A 22,319-nucleotide genomic window follows, 5' to 3' on the forward strand; every position below is an offset into this window, starting at 1 on the left:
TTTTCAACCCACGTTCCTAAAACGATATTCCGTGTATAGTGACGCCTTGCCAGTCTTCACCCTTAAGAACTGTTCAAATTTAAATAAGCCACAGAACAAACAAACCAAAAAGGAGCAGCATATTGTGAACTCCCTTTCCTGGAACCATCAAGTCGGTGTCCAGAAAACCAGTACAAGGCATCATTTTTAGATTTCCTACTATATGCTGTCACTTCTTGTGGGCACTGCGCTTTGCATTTAGTCTTCATAGCAAACTTTTGAGGTAGGTGTGATTATTTTTAGATAAAATATTTCACATTATTTGTATTTAATTTTACACAAATGCATAAATGTGGTCACATAATGGTCTTTGTAAATTTTTTAAAAAGTGTTTCTTTTCGTCCTTGGGGTTGGGGGCGGGGGGGGGCTGGCTCCTAGGCTCTGTCCCCACTTCTCTCCCTGCTAAAGTAACACGACTTTTCCTCCGGACTGCCTACTGAACTTACTCCCTTGTACACAGGTTCTTGGATAGCGTGTGTGTTACGAACACGTGTCTTCCTACGTTTTCGTATTTTAGGGGGGGGGGGGGTGGGGGTGGGGGTCACCATTTGTTTTTATATTCCACTTTTTTTCCTTCTTTTCTCGTTCAACAATAACTTGTAGAAATCTTACCAAATCATCTGGTGAAGTAAATATTAGGATTCCCATGTTATAGACAAAAAAAAAAAAAAAAAAATGAGGCTCTTAAGTTTTAAGTGACTTGTCTGAGGCCCCAGGGCTAAGCAGTGGTAGAGGCAGGATTTGAACCTGTGGTGGTCTCTCTGAAGCATATACTCAATGAGCACCAAAGGGAAAACAAAAACAATACCTCAAGTGTCCCTTAAGTTTGGGTTAAATTTCTCCTGATACATGAAAGATTTGCATCGGCTTCTTTGTCAAAAGCATTATCTCATTTGTTTAAAAACGCATTTAAAAAAATTTTAAAAACCACTTATCATGTGCCAGGTGAGCTGAGGCCCACAGAAGCAGGGGCAAGTGTGGTGAGACTGCTCGGTGGACAGGACACCCTGCTCCTGATGTGAACAGATCAGGATCTGTAACTCCCACCAAGAGATGTTTTTTCTATCATCAGTTCCCAACAGTCAACAATGACTACCAAGGGGCTGGGGTGGCTCAGCCGGTTAAGCGTCTGACATGTAGTTTCGGGTCAGGTCGTGATCTCAGGGTTCATGAGTTCGAGCTCGATGCAGGGCTCTGTGCTGACAGTGTGGAGCCTGCATGGGATTCTCTCTCTCCCTCTCTCTCTATGCCTCCCCTGCTCATACTCTCTCTCTCTCAAAATAAATAAGTAAACTTAAAAAAAAAAAAAAAATGACTACCAGGAAAACACCCCAAGATGACATAATAGGCCCATTCCATCAGGACAAGCACAGAGTCATGCTGGTCAGATTCCTCAAATGTCTCCGTTGCAACGGAGGGTCTCTCCAGCCACATATCCATAACTGTATCCACCTCATCCTTCCGGGGCCCTTCCCTCAGCATTTCTTAACTTCACGTGACTTAGCTGCTCTGGAGTTTCTATGAAAAAAATTAAGTGCTCTAACAGTTTAGAGAAAGTATGGGCCTATTAGCTCAACTATTTTAAAACAGAAAAAGGTAATCTTTGACGTAAAAGCCACTGCTCATTGTTCAGAAACCATCGGCACCAATGCATCTAATGGAAAGCCCTTCATCTCTCCCCAGGTCGGATGGGAAAAAATTGCAAGAAACAGAAAGAGCGAAAAAGGCACTTCATGCCTGCATGTGCCTCTGAAGAAGAGGACAAGGGTAAAGGGAGGAAACAATGTTAAAAAAGCAACGACATACTGACCTTCTGGACTGTAGTGGTCAGGTCTAAGCAGAGCTGAATGATCTTGTTCTTCGTTACCGAGAAATCGGTGATCCCTGTAAATGGAGCCCTGGAAAGCAACAAGCATTCTTTTAAAAAGGGGGGTGGGGACACTGGGATCCCACGTTGCAGGCTGACAAGCAGAGCTGGTTTAAAGGACTCGTTATGCAATGGTTTCCTCTCCCGTTAACACACAAAACAGGAATCTGAACAGAAGAGCCGCGGGAGTGCTAGATAAAAACACATTAGAAAATGAGCCAAGAGAATTCACGTCCCTTCAGAAGTCAACTAACGGCCTTCAGACCAACGAAATAATCATGAGCGTTTAACGGCAGCGAAAACACCTTTGGCACGGGGGTTCCACTCTTCCCCAAGTGGACCTTAATTTGGTCCTGCCACTCGTCTGTTCAGTAGCTTCCAAAGGGACCCTAAAATCCCGCCATGATCCAGAAGTCCTGGAGAGGCCCAATGGAAGGGACATGAAGAGGCTCATTTTCCTAAGACAGGCGTGTGTGCAGCTTGGGGCCTCCTCTGATGGGACAGTGGAGTACACGCGTAACCTACCGGTCCAGCCAAGCTAACAAGGCCTTAGCAGCACCGATTAGCTCCACCACAGAGGTCAGGAGTTCGTTGGGGGGCTTGTGGGAAGTGTCCCCATCGTAAGCCGGACTTTTCCGCCGGCTACTTATGTAATTCTGTAAGTTGTGCGAAGATGCTCGCAGTTTCAGAACCAAGTTCTTCATATTATCGGTTTCAAGGCCGTAATTCTGTGGAAAATAAAATCAAAGGGAAGAATTCAAAACAATCGGCAATGTCCAATCTCTATTAGGAACTCAAAAGCCCACTGAGCAACTTGAATAACTCCTACAATAGCCACAAAATCCTCCTTATTTACCCACAGTGCGGACCTCACCCACTCGCAGGCACACTGGCCTCCTCTCTGTTCCTCCTTCAGCTTCCTCCCACCTCAGGGAGTTGACTCTCGCCAGCTTCCCTTGTCAAAATGCTCCTCCCACAAATCTTTGCAAGAATAGCTCTTGCTTATATTTACATACTAGCCCAAATGTTCCCTCCTCTTGGAGGCTTCCTTGACCACGTAGAGCAGTTTCTCAGCCTGAGCCCTACTGACATTTAAAGCCCAGTAGTCTCTGTTCTGGTTGGGGTGAGAGGGCGAGGGAGGATTCTGGTACATGGCAAGAGGCTCGGTGGCACCGCTGGCCTCTCTCGACTCATTAGCCGTCAGCAGCACACTCCCCCTGGCTGTGACGACCGAACACGTCTCCAGACCTTGCCAAACGCCCCCTCAGGTCACTCTCTAGCACATCACCTATCTGCCACCTCCCTGAACCACCATGGTTGGCAGGAACCATCTTCCTCCATGGGGCACAAACTGTGAGACAGGGCGAGTTCTGCATATGGTTCACCCGTATCTGCAGCACAGCAGACAATTTCCATCAGGTGAGATGCACTTGCCCAGAAACAGAGCAGCACTGACTAAATGTCAGTTCACCGGAAATGTAATTTCTGTCCCTTGAGTTCCTAACCTGTGTTCTTTCTGGACGATGTTCATCTTACTCAGGTGCTTTGAAAAAAATGAATTTCACGTGACAGGTAAAGAACAAATCCCAGAGGATGACACATAAATCTGAGATGACTCTGGGGAGGGGACAGATGAACTTCTGTATTGAACTGCACGTCCATGTCCCAAGTTGGTGTTTCGTTATTTTCACAAAAAAAATAAAGATATTTCTGGGGCGTACTACACAGTTTCAATAGCATCCCAAAACAAGACCGTGGTACCATTTAAAAGCCGGGAATGATACGACCAACGTTACTGAACACTTACTCTACACCAGGGATTGAACTAAGGGCTCAACAAGTATTATCTCCGGTAAATAACACGTGAAGGTGGAAATGATAGTATCTCTATTTTACAGGTGAGGGAATAGAAGCACGGAGTCATCGAATGTATTAATCTGTGGAGAGGTGGGATTCCAATCAAGGTAGTCAACAGGGAGGGCACAAGGTTTGGATCGCCAGGGGGCATGTTTCCATTTCACCCTCCCTGCCCAAGGCAGGGCAGAAGGAGAAGACAGAAAATAGGCTGGGTAAAGACGAGCAAAAGAAAAGCAGCCAGCAGCCCTGGATTCTACACAAACTAACAACATGCTTACCTCCCCCCAAATTCTATCCTGACCTGCTCCACCCCTGATGTTCAAAGAAATGTTTGCATGGTAATGAAAGTCCCAAGTAATTTCTGGTGACAATGACTCTAAGACACCGTAGTGGGGTTTTCACTGCAGTTAATTGTTCATGAAGCTTAAATTTACGTTGCTTCCTCTAGTACAATAAAAAGTGCTTTTTAAAAAAATTTAGATAGGAATTTTGAAAAGAGTGGAATACAACAAAAAAGTAGGCTAAGAAAATAAAAATCCTTCCCAGATCCACGAACTGGAAGCTGTCTTTTGTAAACCTTAAAATTTTCATAATAAATTCATAATTTTATGAAATAAAATTTCAAAATAAAAGTGTTTTGTATTAAACGGCAATGTTCTATTTAACTCTTACATTCTTCATTTTTTTCTGTCATTTTCTACAGGCTAAAATATGACATTATCCTTCAACACAGAAGACAAAACTACAAAGATGGATTTTCATCATGCTTTTTCAATTCAGAGAATCAAAGACTCACAAGTGAATGGATAAAGAGCCACATGACAAGCTTGTTTTGAAGCACTTGTGACTGATTAAAGGGAACTATCCCCTCATTCAGTCAATTACTCAGCCTGCCAACTTCTATCAAGAGTTCTGAACTAAAGCAAGAGAGTCAGCTTTCTATAATCGACGTCACCAAAAATTAGTGGAACTCTTATTACCGTACACAACATTTACTTCTTGAATTCAAAGCGGACTAAACGCATTTTAGTGTTGCAAGAAGTTTTAAACCTCAATCTCCTACAAACCTACCCCTTTTAATATTAAAACAAAGGGGAAGTGTCGCTTCTTGTTAACTGGTTCTTTTCATTTCCACTCAAGGTGCTCTGATTCTGTTTTCCCACCCAAAACAAATCATAGGACTAGAAGGATAGATAGATAGATAGATAGATGCAGCTATAATGGAGTACAATTTTAACAAGATAGAGGGAAGAAGCAAAGAAGAAGGAAAATACCTTCCCTTTCCACTCCATTCCACAATAAGAAGAGAACAAGAAACTGATTACATGAACTCAAGAGAGCCTCTAATGTAGAAAAATAATCAGGGAAGTATTATTGACTTAAGTGACCCACAACAAAAGACAGAAAATGAATACTTTCTCAGCCCAGATTTGATTATCTCCACTAATCTTTTCCCTAACACTTATCTCCTTCAGAAACTGCATTAAAAGTATCAACAAGACACACACCGAGTATGAAAGGAGTCTCTGAAATTCTATATACCTAGAGAAACCCTTCCACTGAGATCTCACTTCATTAGAGGTTAGCCATCAGGGATTACTTCCTGGTCTGGTTGGAGAAATCACACAGCAGACAGGAGAACAGGAAACAGGCAGATTCTTACTCTTCTGGTGCCTGAATTATACACACTCTAGCTAAAGATGAATCTTCTACTTCTCTTCTACCTCCTCTTCCCATTCCTCCGGACCCTGTTCATGATCTAACATATGTGTTTGAGGAGGGCCAGAGAACACAGTCTAAACCATCTCACTGACTTGGGTCAATTATTAGGTCACAACTTAAGACATATATTCCGCAGTCTCCCTAAAGGCATTTTAATATAACCTCACGAGCAGGATCAAGTTAAATACAAACTGACAGCAAAGATCACTCTTCCTGCATGATTTCTCCCCAAAAAGAAAGATAACATTTTTTAATGACTTGCCATAGATGGGTAAATTATGGACAATGAATAATCTCAGGGGTATACAAGTACGCAGAAGCACCCTGGACAAGTAAACACATTACAAGTATTTCATTTAATCACACACTTGGGTGGCATCAGTTAATGTGTGTGCTGATCCCAACTTTGTTCACTTTCTTAACCTACACCAACCTTAAAAATCTATCTGCGCCTGCCTTGGTCTTGACAGGTTGATTTGCCCAAGAAAATAGGTTACAATTATAGTTTATAGTTTATTACTCTCAGTCACACTCTCCGGACCAGTGCTAGTCAAACAGAACTTGCTGCGGTGATGAAAATGTTCTTCATCTGCACTGTCTAAATATGGCAGCTGCTAGCCACCACTAGCTATGAGCTCTTGAAATGTAGCTTAGGGCGACCGAGGAGGTAATTTTTTTTTTTCATTTTAATTTATTTTAATGTAAATAGTTGCATGTAGCCAATAGCTATCCTACTAGAAAGAGCAGCTCCAGAGTCTGCCCCTGACAGGTAGAGAAAAATCGGGCTCGGACTCTGAATTCAATCCCGAGAGTGATCTTGGTTCTACCTCACGATACCAGTCACTTGTAAAAGACAGTGGCGTTCCCTCCCTTGCTCTCTATCCATGACCACCTATCTGTGGGCCATCTGCTCACCAGTTCTGGAATCTTTACCAACAGCTGTTCGCTAGTTTTAGGTTTTGATCCATTCTATCTGCCCTGTTCCTTCCAGAATTTTCCAGTGGTTTTGTTTTTTCCTCCCCCTTTCTTCTAAATTCTATTCATTTCCTGTCTATCACAAAACCAACATCCACTAAACTCAGTTTACATGACAACCTCTTTTATACAACCTCAGGGCCAACTGCAAATATACATTAACTGCCCAAGGGAGGAGTTGTTCAAGGCAAAAAATTATGACCAATTTATATATACAAAGATCTATACAGGGGCGCCTGGGTGGCGCAGTCGGTTAAGCGTCCGACTTCAGCCAGGTCACGATCTCGCGGTCTGTGAGTTCGAGCCCCGCGTCAGGCTCTGGGCTGATGGCTCGGAGCCTGGAGCCTGCTTCCGATTCTGTGTCTCCCTCTCTCTCTGCCCCTCCCCCGTTCATGCTCTGTCTCTCTCTGTCCCAAAAAATAAATAAAAAACGTTGAAAAAAAAAAATTAAAAAAAAAAAAAAAGAAAAAAAGAAAAAAAAATCTATACAGTATAAATGGATTAAATAGATAGTATAATTAATATATGCATTACAATAAGAACATTTAAAGGGGAAATTACAGCAAGATGAAAAGCTATTTTAATAAAGCTCTCTAAAACCCTCCCCAAACCGGAAAAGGCACCCTCATTTGAGAACTCTCCTATCACCCTCCTGTCAAATGCATTCACCAGCACTCTGCTGCAGAAGGCATGTCCAGAATGAGTCTGAGGTCAAACTTTGTCTACAAAGGAAATTAGAAGGAAATTGTAGGAGATAAAATGCAGCTTTAGGTTCTGGCATTTGTCCAGCTTTGTTCATTTTATCCAATATTTTAAGAGGTAGGGAAGGGGCAAAAGCAAAGAGAGGCAGCTGTTAGGTTTATTATCCGGCTTGCTGTGCACCGTGTGCCTCTAACAGACCCTTCCTCCTTACCTCTCCTATTGTGGACTGCAAAGTAATTTGCCTGTCCTCAAACCCCTTCCTTCAAGTTGAAAGAGACAAATCCATTTAGCAGAAAAGATGGAAAAGTGATCTTCCCAGAAAGCGTAACAAAAGTAAACTCAAACAAGCTGCCCTGTATTAAAAAAAAAAAAAAAAAAAAAAAAAAATGCAGCTTTAAGAACAAACAAGACTCTAAGACATCTTCTGGGCCGTCCAAAACACACGTTAGTGTGCAGCCACATCTAGGGAGTGTTACTGTACAGATGGGGAAAACAGACACCACCGTTTCCCTGGAGGTCGCAGAGCGAGGAGTGTGTCGCAGGGGCAGGATCAGAATGCAAAACGCCTGCCTTCCAGGCCAACACTCACACCACTTGGCCACAGCGTCTCCCCGGTGGCAGCTCATTTATCAACCACAAATAATTTCCCCGTTAGTTTTGTAAACAAGAGCAGCGCATCTCAGAGCGGGAGACAAAGCTCTGTCCATTTTAAGAAGAAGAACATGCACAGCGCAGTAAGAGTTACATAATCAACGGAACGCAGACCAGCAATGGCAGAATAATCGGGAACATTCTTCCCCACCATTCTCAGTGATGTCATTGTATATACCCCTGGCTCAGGTTCACAGCATTACTTAACCCAGACTGAATGCTGCGGCCTGGGTCCAAATCCTGACGGTTCGGGGCGCTGCATCCTTCACACGGCATCCTAACGGACACACGTGGATCCCCACCGTGTGGCAACCAGTGTGGACACACAATGTCCTCACAGGTGTTGTCATCCCACACCTAAAACAGCTGCTCGGGCGGCCACGGGTGTAGTGCAAGAGTCAGAACCTGGCAGGGTTTAACTCACTCAACGTGCAAATCAAAGCTCAATCATCTGCAAAGGGTACCAAAGTTCACATTTTTTCCCTTCTAGTTACCACTCCGCAGGCTGACTACGACGAGCAAACACATCAGTTATTTAAAGATCACAAATACCTGTGAAACATAAAAAAGCTGTTGATAGTACCAAAAACACACATGAAATCAGAACCTGTCTCTCACTTCAGCTTAGAATATGACATTTTCATTCGGGATTATCTCCAGTGTTTTATTCTCCACAGAAGATAAGAAAACTAACAGATTTTTTTCTGTAAAAGGCAAACTCAGTTTCTGTGACAGGCGGATTTCTTCTTAAAGGGCAAGACAAGAAATATATTGGACTTGCGGGGGCCACACGGCCCCCTGAAAGCATGAAAGCAGCCACAGACCACAAATAAATGAACGGTCATGGCTGTGTGCCAATAAAACTTTATTTACAAACACGGTGGGCTAGATTTAACGTGTAGGCCACAGTTTGCCACCTCTTTATCCAGAAAATTATTTCTTTTCTTCCTTTTTAGGTTATCTTCAGCTCACGTTTCATTTCAATGGATCATTAAGAAAATGGAGGCGCCTGGGTGGCTCAGGAGGTTAAGCATCTGACTCTTGGTTCCGGCTCAGGGCACAATCTCGTGGTTTGTGCGTTTGAGCCCAGCATCAGGATCTGTGCTCGAAGTGCAAAGCCTGCTCAGGATTCTCTCTCTCTCTCTCTCCCTCCTTCTTTCTGCCCCTCCCCCTCTCAAGTGCACTCGTGCTCTCTCTCACTGTCTAAACAAATAAATAAGAAAATGATTCTAAGTCACAAACATTGAAGACTTAAGACAATAAGGTTCTGAAGAACGTCATCATGGCACAGATCTCTTGAACCAACCAGTGCACAGAGAAGGTCGACAGCCTCCAACACGAGTTCCTGGTGTCCAATTCGCGTGACCCCCAGCTCTTCAAGATCCTGATGGGAAATCTGCAGCAGCTGCTCTCCGTTTATCTTCTCCCGTTCGAACTTGTGAACATACTGCTGCAGGCAATCATCTAGCCCTACCAAAAGAAGGCAGAAGTCCATTATTGCCATTTTGTTTCCTTTACTCAAAAAACGGCCCACGTTTAAATGAACTTCAGGAATCGCCAGTTATGCCCCAACTATCTGACTGTCTACACAATGTATACCCCACCCGAGGGACACTTTTCAGGTGTGTCCTCATCTTCTCATCTCAAACAGATTTGCAACGTGCAGCTGAAATTTTCAAATGGATTCGGCACAATTTTACGACGGTTACCTTCCCCTTCCCTCTCAACTAAAAGAATAAACACTAAACCCTTGCTGACTTGGAAATGCGAGTTATGTGGACTAGATATTTGTTAAGCAGTCTTCCTTTGGAGACTGTCCATCTGTCTCCCAGCCCATGTGATCCCACGGACATGCCAGTCAAGATGCTTTGCCACAGCGGTTGGCCACAACATTCTACCCACCAGCCAGTTACAGGTTCAAGGATGACCAAGCAAAACCAATCAAAATCTTCCTTGATACTTGATATATGGACACAGGAAGAGAGAAGTTCTTCCTTTCCAGCTGGAAGTCATAAGGATATAACTTTGGGGATGCTGGCTTTTTTCTGATCAGTTTCCTGAAAATACATCCATTTGAGAAGAAGAAAATGCTCCAATAATATGCTATATGCCCCTGGATGTAACCCTGCTTAAAGGTAATTCTACCCCTACAATTTTTCACTTAAACTGAACTAAATCCCCTTTCTAGCTTAAGCTTGTTTGTGTTGGGTTTCTGCGCCTTGTGACTGAAAAAGTTCTCATGAATACAGAATCCAAAGGAGAAAATACCAGCAGTGGCACCAGAGAAAGGCAATGTTAACTAAAAGGGGTAGCTTACGGGAATTTTTCCAGGTCAAATAGTACTGTCAACAGAATTGTATTTTAATGTTTTGTTTGTTTGTTTGTTTTGTTTTGTTTTGTTTTTTGAGAGAGAGATAGAGACAGATAGGGTGTGTGCTTGGGATGGGGAGAGAGAATCCCAAGCAGGCTCCATGCCGAGCACAGAGCTCAACTCGATCTCACAAGTGTGGGATAAACACCTGAGCTGAAATCAAGAAACCGAATGCTCAAATGACTGAGCCACCCAGGCGCCCCAATGCTCTTACATAATGACTAAAATAGGTAAGCCTCACAAAACTTGGGTTTCTTTATTCTTGTATAGAGAACTTTCTGGTCAACTTGTTTCAGGAGTTTTACTGGAATAAAATCTTATACTGAATCAATTGTTCTATTCAAGCCTAATAATAAAAGCCACCCTTAGTGTTTCCAACAATGAGGCTTATATAAATCAATCCCAACACAAAGGGTGAAAATTCAAGTTAACTAGAATAAAATATGTGGAAGGCACACCGCTGTGCTCGGTCACCCTCAAATACACACACACACACACACACACACACACAGACACGTGCACGCGCGCACACACACACTCTTTGTTTCATTGACCCCTCACCAAAGTTCTGCCACGTGGGTACTCTGGACTAGGAAAAGTAGACACAAGGCGCAGCACTTGCTTTTGGCAACACTAACGTCATCTATGGATCTTAAAAGCCAACGTGCTAGGCTAAATGACCCCTCTGCCCCGTAAACTTTCACCATTTGCCTCCTGGTAAGCTATGAAATGAAGACCGATGTCCTTAGAACCATTTGGGACTATCAAATACAGGAAGAGGAGGTAAGAAAAAAGTATTTTCTGGTAACCAGCTGGAACCCACCCATCTTCCCTCAAGTGCCACCTATCTAGCCAAGGGGCTCCATCCCACAGCAAGCGAGGTTAGGGCCAGTGACATAACAAACCCAGCTCCACTTCGACGGCCTTGAGCCACAAGTGGCCATTGTGACACGTGAGTCAGACAGGCAGTGGAGGCCATGCAAGTCAGCAGGTATGGAGACCGATGTGCCCCCCTGCCCCTGGGCTGCATCCCAGCACCCTGCCACCCAGGGCCACCTGCACATGGGCAGTATCTATCTGCAGTAAACGACAGCGACAAGGGCCAAGAGCTAAGGAGAGCCTCCTAACACCTCTATTCCCGATTTATAGATGACTAACTTTAGGGCACAAGGGAGCTACAAAACCCGTCCACAGCCACACGGCTGGTAAGATGCCAAGAGAAGGATTTCTGTAGTCATTTTCTTCAGCTTTGCTATAGAAGGAAAGGCCTGGAATTCAAATCAAGGCCCATTTGACACAAGCTCTGCTCTTCAACATTCCACCCAGGAAACACGGAGTTATAAAAATTCCTCTCCAAGCATCTTCCTAAATAAGCAGTAGGGTCTACAGTAACACGCTGGATTGCGAGTAACATGTTTTGCAAGTGTTCCGCAAGATGAGCAAACATTTTCTTTTAATTTTTTTTACATTTATTTATTTTTGAGAGACAGAGAAACAGAGCACGTGTGGGGAGGGGCAGAGAGAGAAGGAGACAGAATCCAAAGTAGGCTCCAGGCTCTGAGCTGTCAGCACAGAGCCCGATGCGGGGCTCGAACTCACAAACCATGAGATCGTGACCTGAGCCGAAGTCAGACGCCTAACCAACTGAGCCACCCCAGCGCCCCAATGAGCAAACATTTCTAATAAATTTTAATTTGAAAAGCCAGCGATGTCTTGCAATACAAGTTGTACGTGATTCCAAACATCACATGATCACAACTGAACCAATGGTTCTTGAAATTCGCTTTGATATACAAGTGCTTTGGATTACAATCATGTTTGTGGAACAAATTATGCTCGCCAACCAAAGTTTTACTGTAATTGCAAACAGTTATTAAGAGAGAATCACAACATCTTAGAGGTACTTAGAAGGTACTGTCATTGAATCCAAACAGTTGGAAAGTACGAACAAAAGTCTTAACTACTATGAATTTCACCCTAAATCACTTAGCCAGTTCTAAGCCAGATCACAACCAATATCCTACAATCTCCTCTCCTTCAGGATGTCCTCTCCTTTCGCCTATTTTTAAAATTTAAAGGCAATTTTTGTTTTAATGATCATCAAAGTTTAGGACAACCATGTTATACATTTAAACTTCGTTATGGCTGAATTGTGTTGCACCAAAATTATACGTTGAGGTCCTAACCCTGAGCACTCAGAAAGAGAGTGTATTTGGAGAAAAGCTTTAAAGATGTGATTATGTCAAAATGAGATCATCAGGATGGGCCTTTATCCAGTATGACTGGTGTCCTTATAGAGAAGACACACATGGAGGGAAGGCCTAGTGAAGACACAGGGGGAAGAAGAAAGTCAAGGAGCATGGCTGCAAAAGAAGTCAACCCTGCCAACGCCGTTATCCCAGACTTCAGGCTCTAGAGCTGCGAGTGAATACATTTCTGTCGTTTCATTACCCGGTCTCTGGTACTTTTCTACAGCAGCCCCAACAAAACCCACACAAATTTAACAGCGTTTTATTTCATATTCATCCACAGGTCATAAACTCTTTCTTCACTTAATTTTAGCCAAAAGGCCGAGAAGCGATCATAAACTCTTTCTTAAGCAAAACAAATGACCAAGGACCAGCAGAACTGAAATTCATGTTTACTGTGCCAAGCAAGTCCACTGCTTAAAATATAAGCATAAAACAGAGACTCGTGTCAGTTTCCATGCACAGAATAAATGCATCCATTAAAATTAAAGTGAAGAAGCCATGTATCATAGATGGTTAAACTTTATCCCTGAATAATAAAGTTGATATAAAGGTGAGGCCAGATTTCTCTTTTAATTAACTGAAAAGTTTCACTGAAGAAACAGGATTTCAGAAGTAGCTTTAGAGCCTGAGGAAATATTTTGGACACAGAGAAAGCGGAGATGGAAGGGCCCATGTGGGCTCCTTGTAGGACAAACGCTGCATGTATGATCAGAGACTGAGAACTTGAAGGATGCAGAATACAGAACATTTCCCTGAAAAGGGAGCCAGAGTGTCCTTGAGGATTCTGAGGGAATATACGGGACCTGACCTCAAATAATCCAAAGATCCCCGACATGTAGAAGAATTATCAAGAAGGAATAGCATGTTGCCACCTACCTAAAAACAGTTTCTATAGTGGCATAAAGACTTCTTTTCAAGGAACACATATGTTGAATAGGCTAGATTAAAAAAAAAAAAATTAATGTTAATTTGTTTTTGAGAGAGAGACAGAGTATGAGCAGGGGAGGAGCAGAGAGAGAAAGAGACACAGAATCCGAAACAGGATCCAGGCTCCCAGTTGTCAGCACAGAGCCCGACGCGGGGCTCGACTTCACAAACCACAAGATCATGACCTGAGACAAAGCTGGACACTTAACCGACTGAGCCACCCAGGTGCCCCTGAATATGCTAGATTTTAAATAATATTGTCCCCGGCTTTATTATTCCAACATGTTATGGCCTATTCTTCAGTTATCCCACTGATCAGAATACAAACATTCGCAAACAGCTAAATGAAATATGACACAGCCCCACAGAGGAGGGGAAAATCCCCAACTCAAGTAAACTGGTCTAATCGTTTTACAATTTGCAAGATCCACTTTAATCTATTTGTCGCACGTACCTGTTTGCCAGTTCCTTGCTTCGAGGAACTTACAGAATGTCTAGCAGCACCGAAACAAACACGTAATTAAATAAAATTAGATCAGACACATTCCAGTTACACAAATTAAGCACATAACTCGATGTGGAAGAACCAAGAAGGAGAAGGAAGGAGAGGCCCAGCGTCCCTCTGCTGTCACCAGGTCTGGCAGTAAACACTCAAACGTTCAAAGAAATCCCACACGTGAAAAGGAAAAAAAGAAACCTCTCGCCCTAGATGTAGACCGAGACGGGGCCATGGTTAAGAGCCTGAGCACCAATACGAGTCCCACTTCTTGCCACAGGAGCAAGTTACTCAGTCCCCTGTAAGACAGGGATAAAAGCACTGCCTACTGCACGGATCTGTAACGAAAATGAAACGTTAATATTTATAAATGGGCTTAGAACACCATGAAGCACACAATAAATACTCTATAAATATTGTTAAATACAAAGATGTGATTTATTCAGGTCCTCACTTTCCTAAGTGTTCAGAATAAAAGTTGCCAGAGAGACAGAGAAACCCCAAAGGCGTAAGTAGCACCCCCTCGGGAACACTGTAAATTGGAGATGAGATCTCAACAGCCCACATTATCATCTCCCCTGGAAGGTATTCCCAAAGACGGGAGCCTGCCATAATCATCGATTCCACCTAAAAGTGTTTTCTGATGGACATCAGAACATAAGCCCCATGAAAGCAGAGGTTTCCTTTTGTTCATTGTTTGGCCCCCAGCATCTAGAACATTGCTGGCACTTGACAGTATGTGTGAAATAAGTAAGTGAATGCGTGAAGAAAGACAAAGAACTTCACAAAAATATTAATGTCACACCAACGTACAAGCCGCCTGATTTTATTTTCCCGTGGAGGTGAGTAACTAAAGATAAGGAAACTACGGACTGTGGTATCTACAGGGATTTGCTTCAAGTCTCAATGTTTCAGGATTAAAGAAGGTCATTTCTACCTTAAGGATAAAGAATCATTGTCCCATACTAAGAATTATTTTTTCTTAATTAATCTCTCTAAAAGGTGGCAAGGCCTGTGTATAGGAAGATTAAGAAGGTAGAGGAAATGCTCCATCACAAAAAATGTAGAGCTATTCTCTTCCTATTTTCTGTAGGAGACTAAAATCAGATCATGGGCTACATCACCCTCTTTCTGTACACGCGGCCCACTGGAAGGACTGTTCAGTGGCTATGCTTTTGGCCTATGCTCAAGTCAGCAAAAACTGTAATTCCACAAATACAGAGTGATCTTACAGCATTTTACATGCAGTACTTTTGATCACTGAAGCATGTTTTAGCCAGAGGGTTTTGTTTTGTTTGATTCAGAAATTGGTTCAACTAAAGTTATAAGCTCGTGTCTCAGTCAGGACTTTTAAGGGCCACAAGTGACAGATGATCCAAACAGAATCGGGTACACTAGGTTCCTCAACCAGGAGAATCAATTACAGATCACACAAATTCAATTTCATTCATTGAATTAACATGCAAGGCCTTCCACTATGAAGATGAGGGCTTAGGAAGAGGTCAGTTCTCCACGATCTGAACCAGAGGAAAGGAAACCAGACTTGGGTGATACGTTTATACGTAATTAAAATATTCTTAGAATTCTCAACACTTTTAAAAACATTAAACAGTAAAGACCTGACATCAAAGCTCCTCTGCCTTCCCAACTTGCTGACCCTCCTGATCCAATATGTCATAATGTCTCCCAAACATGGCCCTTTGCTAAGGATTTAAAAAAACTCAATACGGTTGGCTTCTCGATGGGCATAATACAATTAATGAAGCAAACCTAATCAGAGCATGCCAAAATTCAGAAGCATGGTATACTGGTGGGACTTCCAAGTGCCCTTTTAGGAAGTGAGCCATCCAAGTATATCCCTTTGGAATGACTTTCTTTTGTCACCCTTGTTTTGTTGAAGTCTGCAGGCCTTAATTTTAAAAGTAGCTGATAAAACTGGTTTAAATATAGCAATCTGAGTTTAGACAGTAACACCACGTTTGAAACACAGGGGTGTGCTGACTTTCAGCTCTATAATTTTAAAGGATTGAGGAATTCTTTTTGCCTGGTTGGACAGGCCCTTGACTGACTGGCCTTCCCTAAAGAATCAAAACTACAACCAGTGTTGGGGCACCTGGGTGGCTCAGATGGTTAAGCATCCTTCCACTCAGGTCGTGATCTCGTGGTCCATGGGTTCAAGCCCTGCATCAGGCTCTGCGCTGACAGCTCAGAGCCTGGAACCTGCTTCAGATTCTGAGTCTTCCTCTCTCTCTGCCCCTCTCCTGATCGCACTCTGTCTCTTTCTCTCTCCCAAAAATAAACAAACATTAAAAAATAAATAAGCAGGGGTGCCTGGGTGACTCAGTCAGTTGAGTGTCCAACTTTGGGTCAGGTCATGTTCTCATGGTTCATGGATTCGAGCCCCGCATCAGGCTCTGTGCTGACTGCTCAGAGCCTGGAGCCTGCTTCTGTGTCTCCCTCTTGCTCTGCCCCTCTCCTGCTTATTTCCTCCCCACACCCGTCTCTCTCTCTCTCTCAAAAATAAGTAAACTCAATTTTTTTTTTTCAACGTTTTTTTTTTTTTTATTTTTATTTTTGGGACAGAGAGAGACAGAGCATGAACGGGGGAGGGGCAGAGAGAGAGGGAGACACAGAATCGGAAACAGGCTCCAGGCTCCGAGCCATCAGCCCAGAGCCTGACGCGGGGCTCAAACTCACGGACCGCGAGATCATGACCTGGCTGAAGTCGGATGCTTAACCGACCGCGCCACCCAGGCGCCCCAACTCAATTTTTTTTTTACATGAAAATAATTAATTAAATAAAAAAACGGTAGACTTGACGTCTCTAAGCAATGATGATCAGATCTAATGAGAATCACTTGAAACGGTATCACATTCCCTGTTAACGAAGAATCACAATTTGCCTTCCGATTTTTTTTCAATGTTTTAATCTTTAACTTTTCCTTTGGAAATGTCTATTTCTTATGTTAAGTTTTATAATATCCCTTCAAAAGGTCCCCTCCATCCCATGTCACTGTCGCAGCTAAACTCTCCCGCCTAGGTTTCTATGGTAATCTAGAAACGGGCTGCCACACTCAGTCCTCTCTTCCCCCACAATTCTTCCTCCTAACTCACCCTCCAAAATTCCGTGTAAGCAAAACCACCCTACCCTTCACAGATCCAAGTCCGGGAGCGTCTCATGGCTAAGCCCTGGAGGGTCTGTCCTCTTCCAAACTTCCCTAGACTCCCACTTTCCTAGGACATTTGTCCTTCTGGTGAGAATGTAGAAAAATGCCCCTTTTGTGGAGTTTCTCCAAAAGGAACAAAAGCGTCAACTCACAGGTTAGCCAACACAGCTCACGGGCCAGATTCAGCCCACTGCCGGGTTTTGTAAGTCAAGTTTTATAGGAACACAGCCAGTCTTTCACTTACATGCTGCCTCCGGCTGCTTTCACGCTACAGTGACAGAACTAAGTGGTGTGACTGAGACCGAACGGCCCACAAGGCCTAAAATATTTACTACCTGGACCTCTACCAACCCTTGGTATAACTAACAGCAGTGACGAGTACAAAGTGATGATAAATCTGCCAAGTGGAGAAATAGACTCGACCAGGATTTAAGTGAATCTGGTTTTTTCTTTTCTTTTTATATTTTTCAAAGAGTCATTTTATAGAATTACACTGAATTAACAACAGAGAAGGTATCACCTCCCCTCCCCTATAAAAAATCCTAAACATGCATTAGGAGACCACTTACTAAAATTCACCAATTTTTAGGGTACAACCTGGTGAGTTCCCTCCCCACAACCTCTGACAGCCAAGGGCTTATTCTGGCTTTACTCCATGGCCTTACTGCATTATACTGGCTAGAAACCACTTCTCCCAGTTCTTGGGCTCCTCACACATGGATGAGCTGGCTTTGATCAGAACAGACACCCAGGGGTGCCTGGGGGGGCTCAGTTACTCAAGTGTCCCACTCTTGATCTCAGCTCAGGTCATGATCTCACAGTTTGTGAGTTTGAGCCCCGCTTCCAGCTCTGTGCTGACAGCGTGGAGCCCGCTTGGGATTCTCTGTCTCCCTCTCTATCCCTCCCCCACTCATACTCGCTCTCATGCACTAAGTAAATAAATAACACTTCTGAAAGAAAGAAAGAAAGAAAGAAAGAAAGAAAGAAGAGAGAGAGAGAGAGAGAGAGAGAGAGAGAAAGAAAGAAAGAAAGAAAGAAAGAAAGAAAGAAAGAAAGAAACTAACTGACACCCACCCTACCACTCACAGCTCTGATTTTCTCAGTCATCTTGCCAGGTTTCTGGTTCAATGCAATGGGAAGAAAGGGTACCACAACACAACGTCTGAGAACTGGATCAGAAGATCTCTCAGTTCCTTCCAGGCCTACGAGTATCTGAACTAGTATGAGTTACCTTCATTTACCATAGCAGAGTATGAAGAAGGAAATAAACTGCCCAGAAACTTCAATCTCAAACATCCTCAGAGCTAAAATAATTATCAAGTGAATGAACTTGGTCTTGGGGAAAGATGCTGTGAGGTTTTCTGCCCTGATTAGAGTCTGAGCCTATGAAGCCATTGCTGAGGCCTCTACTGCCTTCAAAGCAGAAGCTGCAGGAAATCCAAACACATGGAAAGAGCCAGCAATGAGAGCCCTGGAAGGCCAGTTAAGAACCAACCAAGCTCTTCCACTGTATTTATGGAATGGAGCAAGTGATCTTGAGGGGGAGGGATATGCTCCTGGGCATTTTCTAGAGTAGCGAGCTTAAAGCACAATAGTGCTGAAGACAAAATAAAAATTTGTGCTCTTAACCATGTGGGAAAAGCTGGTCCACACATCACTAAAGAGGCACCAAATACATAGCAACAAACCCAAGCCTCAATTTCTTACAAGAAGCAACAACACGGAGAGCAGAGGGCAGTCAGTATTTTGTTTCTAAAGCAAACCCAGCTTTCTTGCCGGGAACTAATGCCTTCTAGGACTTGTGTCACCCCAAAGACATCAGAAAATGGAACCAAGAAACAACCACTCTTCGGGTTTCACTACATACGCAGACGATCCGTTACCGAAAAAGAACTTGGAAATAGCAAATATATCCATGCCAGGATAATTTAAGGAAGTAAAAATAGAAAGACTACCTTAGTTCAAGGATTCAAGTTACCCAGAAAACAGTCAAGTAAATGGCCTGCCCTCATTTGAGGTTTCTACACTGGTAAGTAATGCCTTCCAGCTGGCAATTTGCACCAGGAAACTCTGCGTCAAAGTTGTAGGCCCTGCAATCTGACCCTGTCTCACCGCAACCCCCCCTTCCCCCCCCCGCCCCCCACCCCCCCCACCCCCCCGCCCACAGCTCCAGCACAACCTCAACACTGTGTAAAGGACCCATCCTGCCATCCCTTCAGCATACTGAGCCCAGGCGCAAAGGGAGGTACCCAGAGTGGGGACAGGGGAAATGAAATAAGTTAGCATTGTCTGAAATCATCTTTTTCAGGAAATACTTAGGCTGACCTAAATCACTGAACTGACAAATGCAAATTCTGATGCAAATCAGAATCAACCAAAGAACCAACGGTCTAAAGAGATAGATGATCAGCTTTGAGTCCTCCTCCCTTGCCTGCCCCCCTCAAAAAAGTATCATGAACATGAAAGGTAACACTGAGGGCAGGGAAGAAATCTGACGCTGCCTTACATGTCTGAGGATGTCGACATATGTCTGTGTGTATACATATGTATACAAATACATCATAGTAGATGTTCAGCAAAAAAATGCAAAGTAAGTTTTCAGATTCTAAAAACAAAACCAAGTTGTAGAGATGAACACAGAGGATTCCACAACGCTCTGGGGTGGGGAGTGGGGGGGGGGGGGGGGGAAATGTACTTTCCAAGGTTGGTTGGTGTAATTCAGTAACCAAACAGTTGTATCTAATTCTGGAATGCTTGCGGAGTGGGGGGGGGGGGGGGGGGGGGGGGGGAGGAGTAACATGTGTTAAGAGGAGAAAACAATGTACTTTTCTCAATATAAGTTGTAATTCTTCCCCTCCTCCAACACAACTTATTTTGCCAATACTATACATCAGATTTACTCTAAAACCAAACATTGGCTACAACTATTGTGACTGGCGTGCTTACACCGAATGGAAGGAAGAACTGAGTAGTTCCCCGCACACCACACACAGCAAGTTTAAGTTGACAGCTCTGGGGGGAATCAATTTAGCACAGGGACCAGGTGGTGGCCCAGAAGCTGGGCTTCAGCTCTGCCCATTGCTTGAGTGTCAATACTGCCCAGGGGAAAAGCTCCCCCATGCAGAGGTGAACACACAATACATTTGCCACTTCCTTTTCACCTGGGCCATCAGGATTTCCAGGGAAAAACTGCCATTTGTCTAACCGTCTACTAACACAGCCATCAGCACTTCAAAAGTGCACAGTCCAAACAGCTGGCCGGCATGTTAAATTAAGCCCCTGGGTTAACAGGAGGCTGTGCGTTTTACAGAGCACCTGCATGTACAAAACACTTCATTGATCCTTGCAATGACCCTAGGGAGGATGCTGGCCAGGTTATAATTATCGCCACTCCATTGATGAGGAACCCAAAATGAAAGAGTGGGCTCCCTAGGACATTGTTCCAGTAAAAAAGAAACAAAACAAAACAAAACAAAACAAAAAACAAAACGGGCAGGGCTAAGGCAGAACCCAGACCTCAACTGGGCACCCATATCCTCGTGGGGTCTAAGGTAGTTGATGAAGAAATGGAAGAATGGAAAAGTGACTTAATTAGGTACATTAATTCACAGACTATGTTTCAGGGACCATGCTGTGCACTGCAGAAATGCTCTAAGATACAAGTGATGTTCAAGTAATTGAAGACTAAAAAATTGTAAACAAAGCAAGGAAAGGGCTATTCTTAAGCTTATTTTACAGGCCAGGATCAGCAGCATGGCAGAGTAATTAAGGAATAGGGCCTCTGAGGCCAAACTGCCTGGATTCAGTTCTGCTACTCCCCAGCTGTGTGACCTTGGAGAAGTTACTTAAACTCTCTGTGCTTCAGGTTTTTTTAACCTACAAAACGGAGAGGATAACAGTACCTACCCTCAAGGGGTCATCTGGTTATCTGGATGATTAAACATGTTAAATATTCTTAAAGCACTTACAACATAATGACAGGCACACAGTAAGTGCTGTTTAAGTGTTTGTGAAAAAAAAAAATTTAAGCTCTTTAAAAAAAAAAAAAAAAAAAGACAAGAAACTGAGGCTCAGGGAGCTTTTAAATAACTGACCTAAAGTCACACAGCCAATAAGAGGCAGTGTTGGGGATTTAAACCATTGCCTGTCTAGCACTGTTAAGGGGAACACAGAAGCCCGTCTGGGATGGATGGAACTGGAGGTCTGACGGCAAGAAGCTGACATCATCACCAGCTGATGGCTTTTTTGTACAGTAGCAGGAGACGGGGGCCAAGGGGATGCTCTATTCAAGGAGGGTGGAGGAAAGCCAAAAGCAGCTGTTGAACTGGGGACAGCTGCTTAGGGCAATGGAGCCTGTTGTGAGGCACCGTCAGTCTTTTCTGATTTTTGAAATGACAGCTTTATTGAGATATAATGCCCAGACCACACAATTCACCCAATGAATTCACACAATTCATTGAGTTTGGGTAGATTCAGAGTCATGCAACCGTAACCATAACCCATCTTAGTACCTTTTCAACCCACCCTGCAACAAAAACCCATACCCGTTAGCACTCACTCCGTTTCACCCACCCCCGCCCTGACCACTGGTCAACCACTAATCTGTTTTCTAAGTCTATGGATTTGCCTGGCTATTTCCCATAAGAGATTCTGGACATTTCCCATAAATAGAATCATACAATATATGGTTTTTGGTGACCGGCCTCTTTCATGTAGTAGATTTTCAAGGTTCAGTAAACCTTCTCAACACAGTTAAATGCCATTCCCTTGCTCCAAGCCCTACTGGCTTCCCACTGCCCTTAGGAAAAACCCAAGCCAGCAAAGGCCAGTCTGGTCTGTTGGCCTCCTACCAGCCTCTGCAGCTTCATCTGGCCAAATTCTCCGCCAACTACATGCTGGACACCAGTTTTATTTAGTTCCTCCAGCCCTCAAGCTTCTTTCTACTCCCGGGCATGCCTGAATGCTGTTCCTCTGCCCTAGAATGATCTTCTTCGCAGGGAGGCCCCAGCTGATCCTGGACCTAAAGTAGCCCAATGACCCCTGTTCTTCCCTGTGGATCCTGGTGGCTTCCTTCGTAAGACTTAGCAAATTTCTGAGTTTTTACTTGTTCATTAGTCCTCATTTGCCTCTGTCCCTCTCTACAACACAGAGCTGGGACCACACCTGTCTGAATTATTCCCCATTGCAGCGTGCAGGGGCCAGGGCCCAGGGCCACTGCCTGGCCCAAACAGGCACTCAAATAGTGGCTAGACGAAGAGACAAAATGAGGAAAATTCTGGTTGAGGATGAAGAC

General features: G+C 43.7%; 1 protein-coding gene across 6 annotated transcripts in view; it reads right to left on the minus strand.

Moving 5' to 3' along the window:
- The window catches only part of CNKSR3 (CNKSR family member 3), an 84,695-nt gene that overhangs the window by 22,029 nt on the left and 40,347 nt on the right, over nt 1–22,319 (minus strand). For 3 of the 6 annotated variants that reach the window (XM_078447488.2, XM_078447486.2, XM_078447489.2), the window contains exons 2-4: nt 9,120–9,283; nt 2,432–2,634; nt 1,850–1,937 (exon numbers count right to left, since the gene is read on the minus strand). In XM_078447488.2, the coding sequence (XP_078303614.1) occupies nt 1,850–1,937; nt 2,432–2,634; nt 9,120–9,283 (455 nt within the window). Of the gene's footprint in view, nt 1–1,849; nt 1,938–2,431; nt 2,635–9,119; nt 9,284–9,715; nt 9,819–10,745; nt 11,046–22,319 lie in introns of those variants that run through there. The other 3 variants (XM_078447490.2, XM_078447491.2, XM_078447492.2) reach the window with 3 other exon arrangements.

Source organism: Panthera onca, chromosome B2 (assembly GCF_046562875.1).
Source record: "Panthera onca isolate mPanOnc1 chromosome B2, mPanOnc1 haplotype 2, whole genome shotgun sequence".
NCBI classification, from domain to species: domain Eukaryota; kingdom Metazoa; phylum Chordata; class Mammalia; order Carnivora; family Felidae; genus Panthera; species Panthera onca.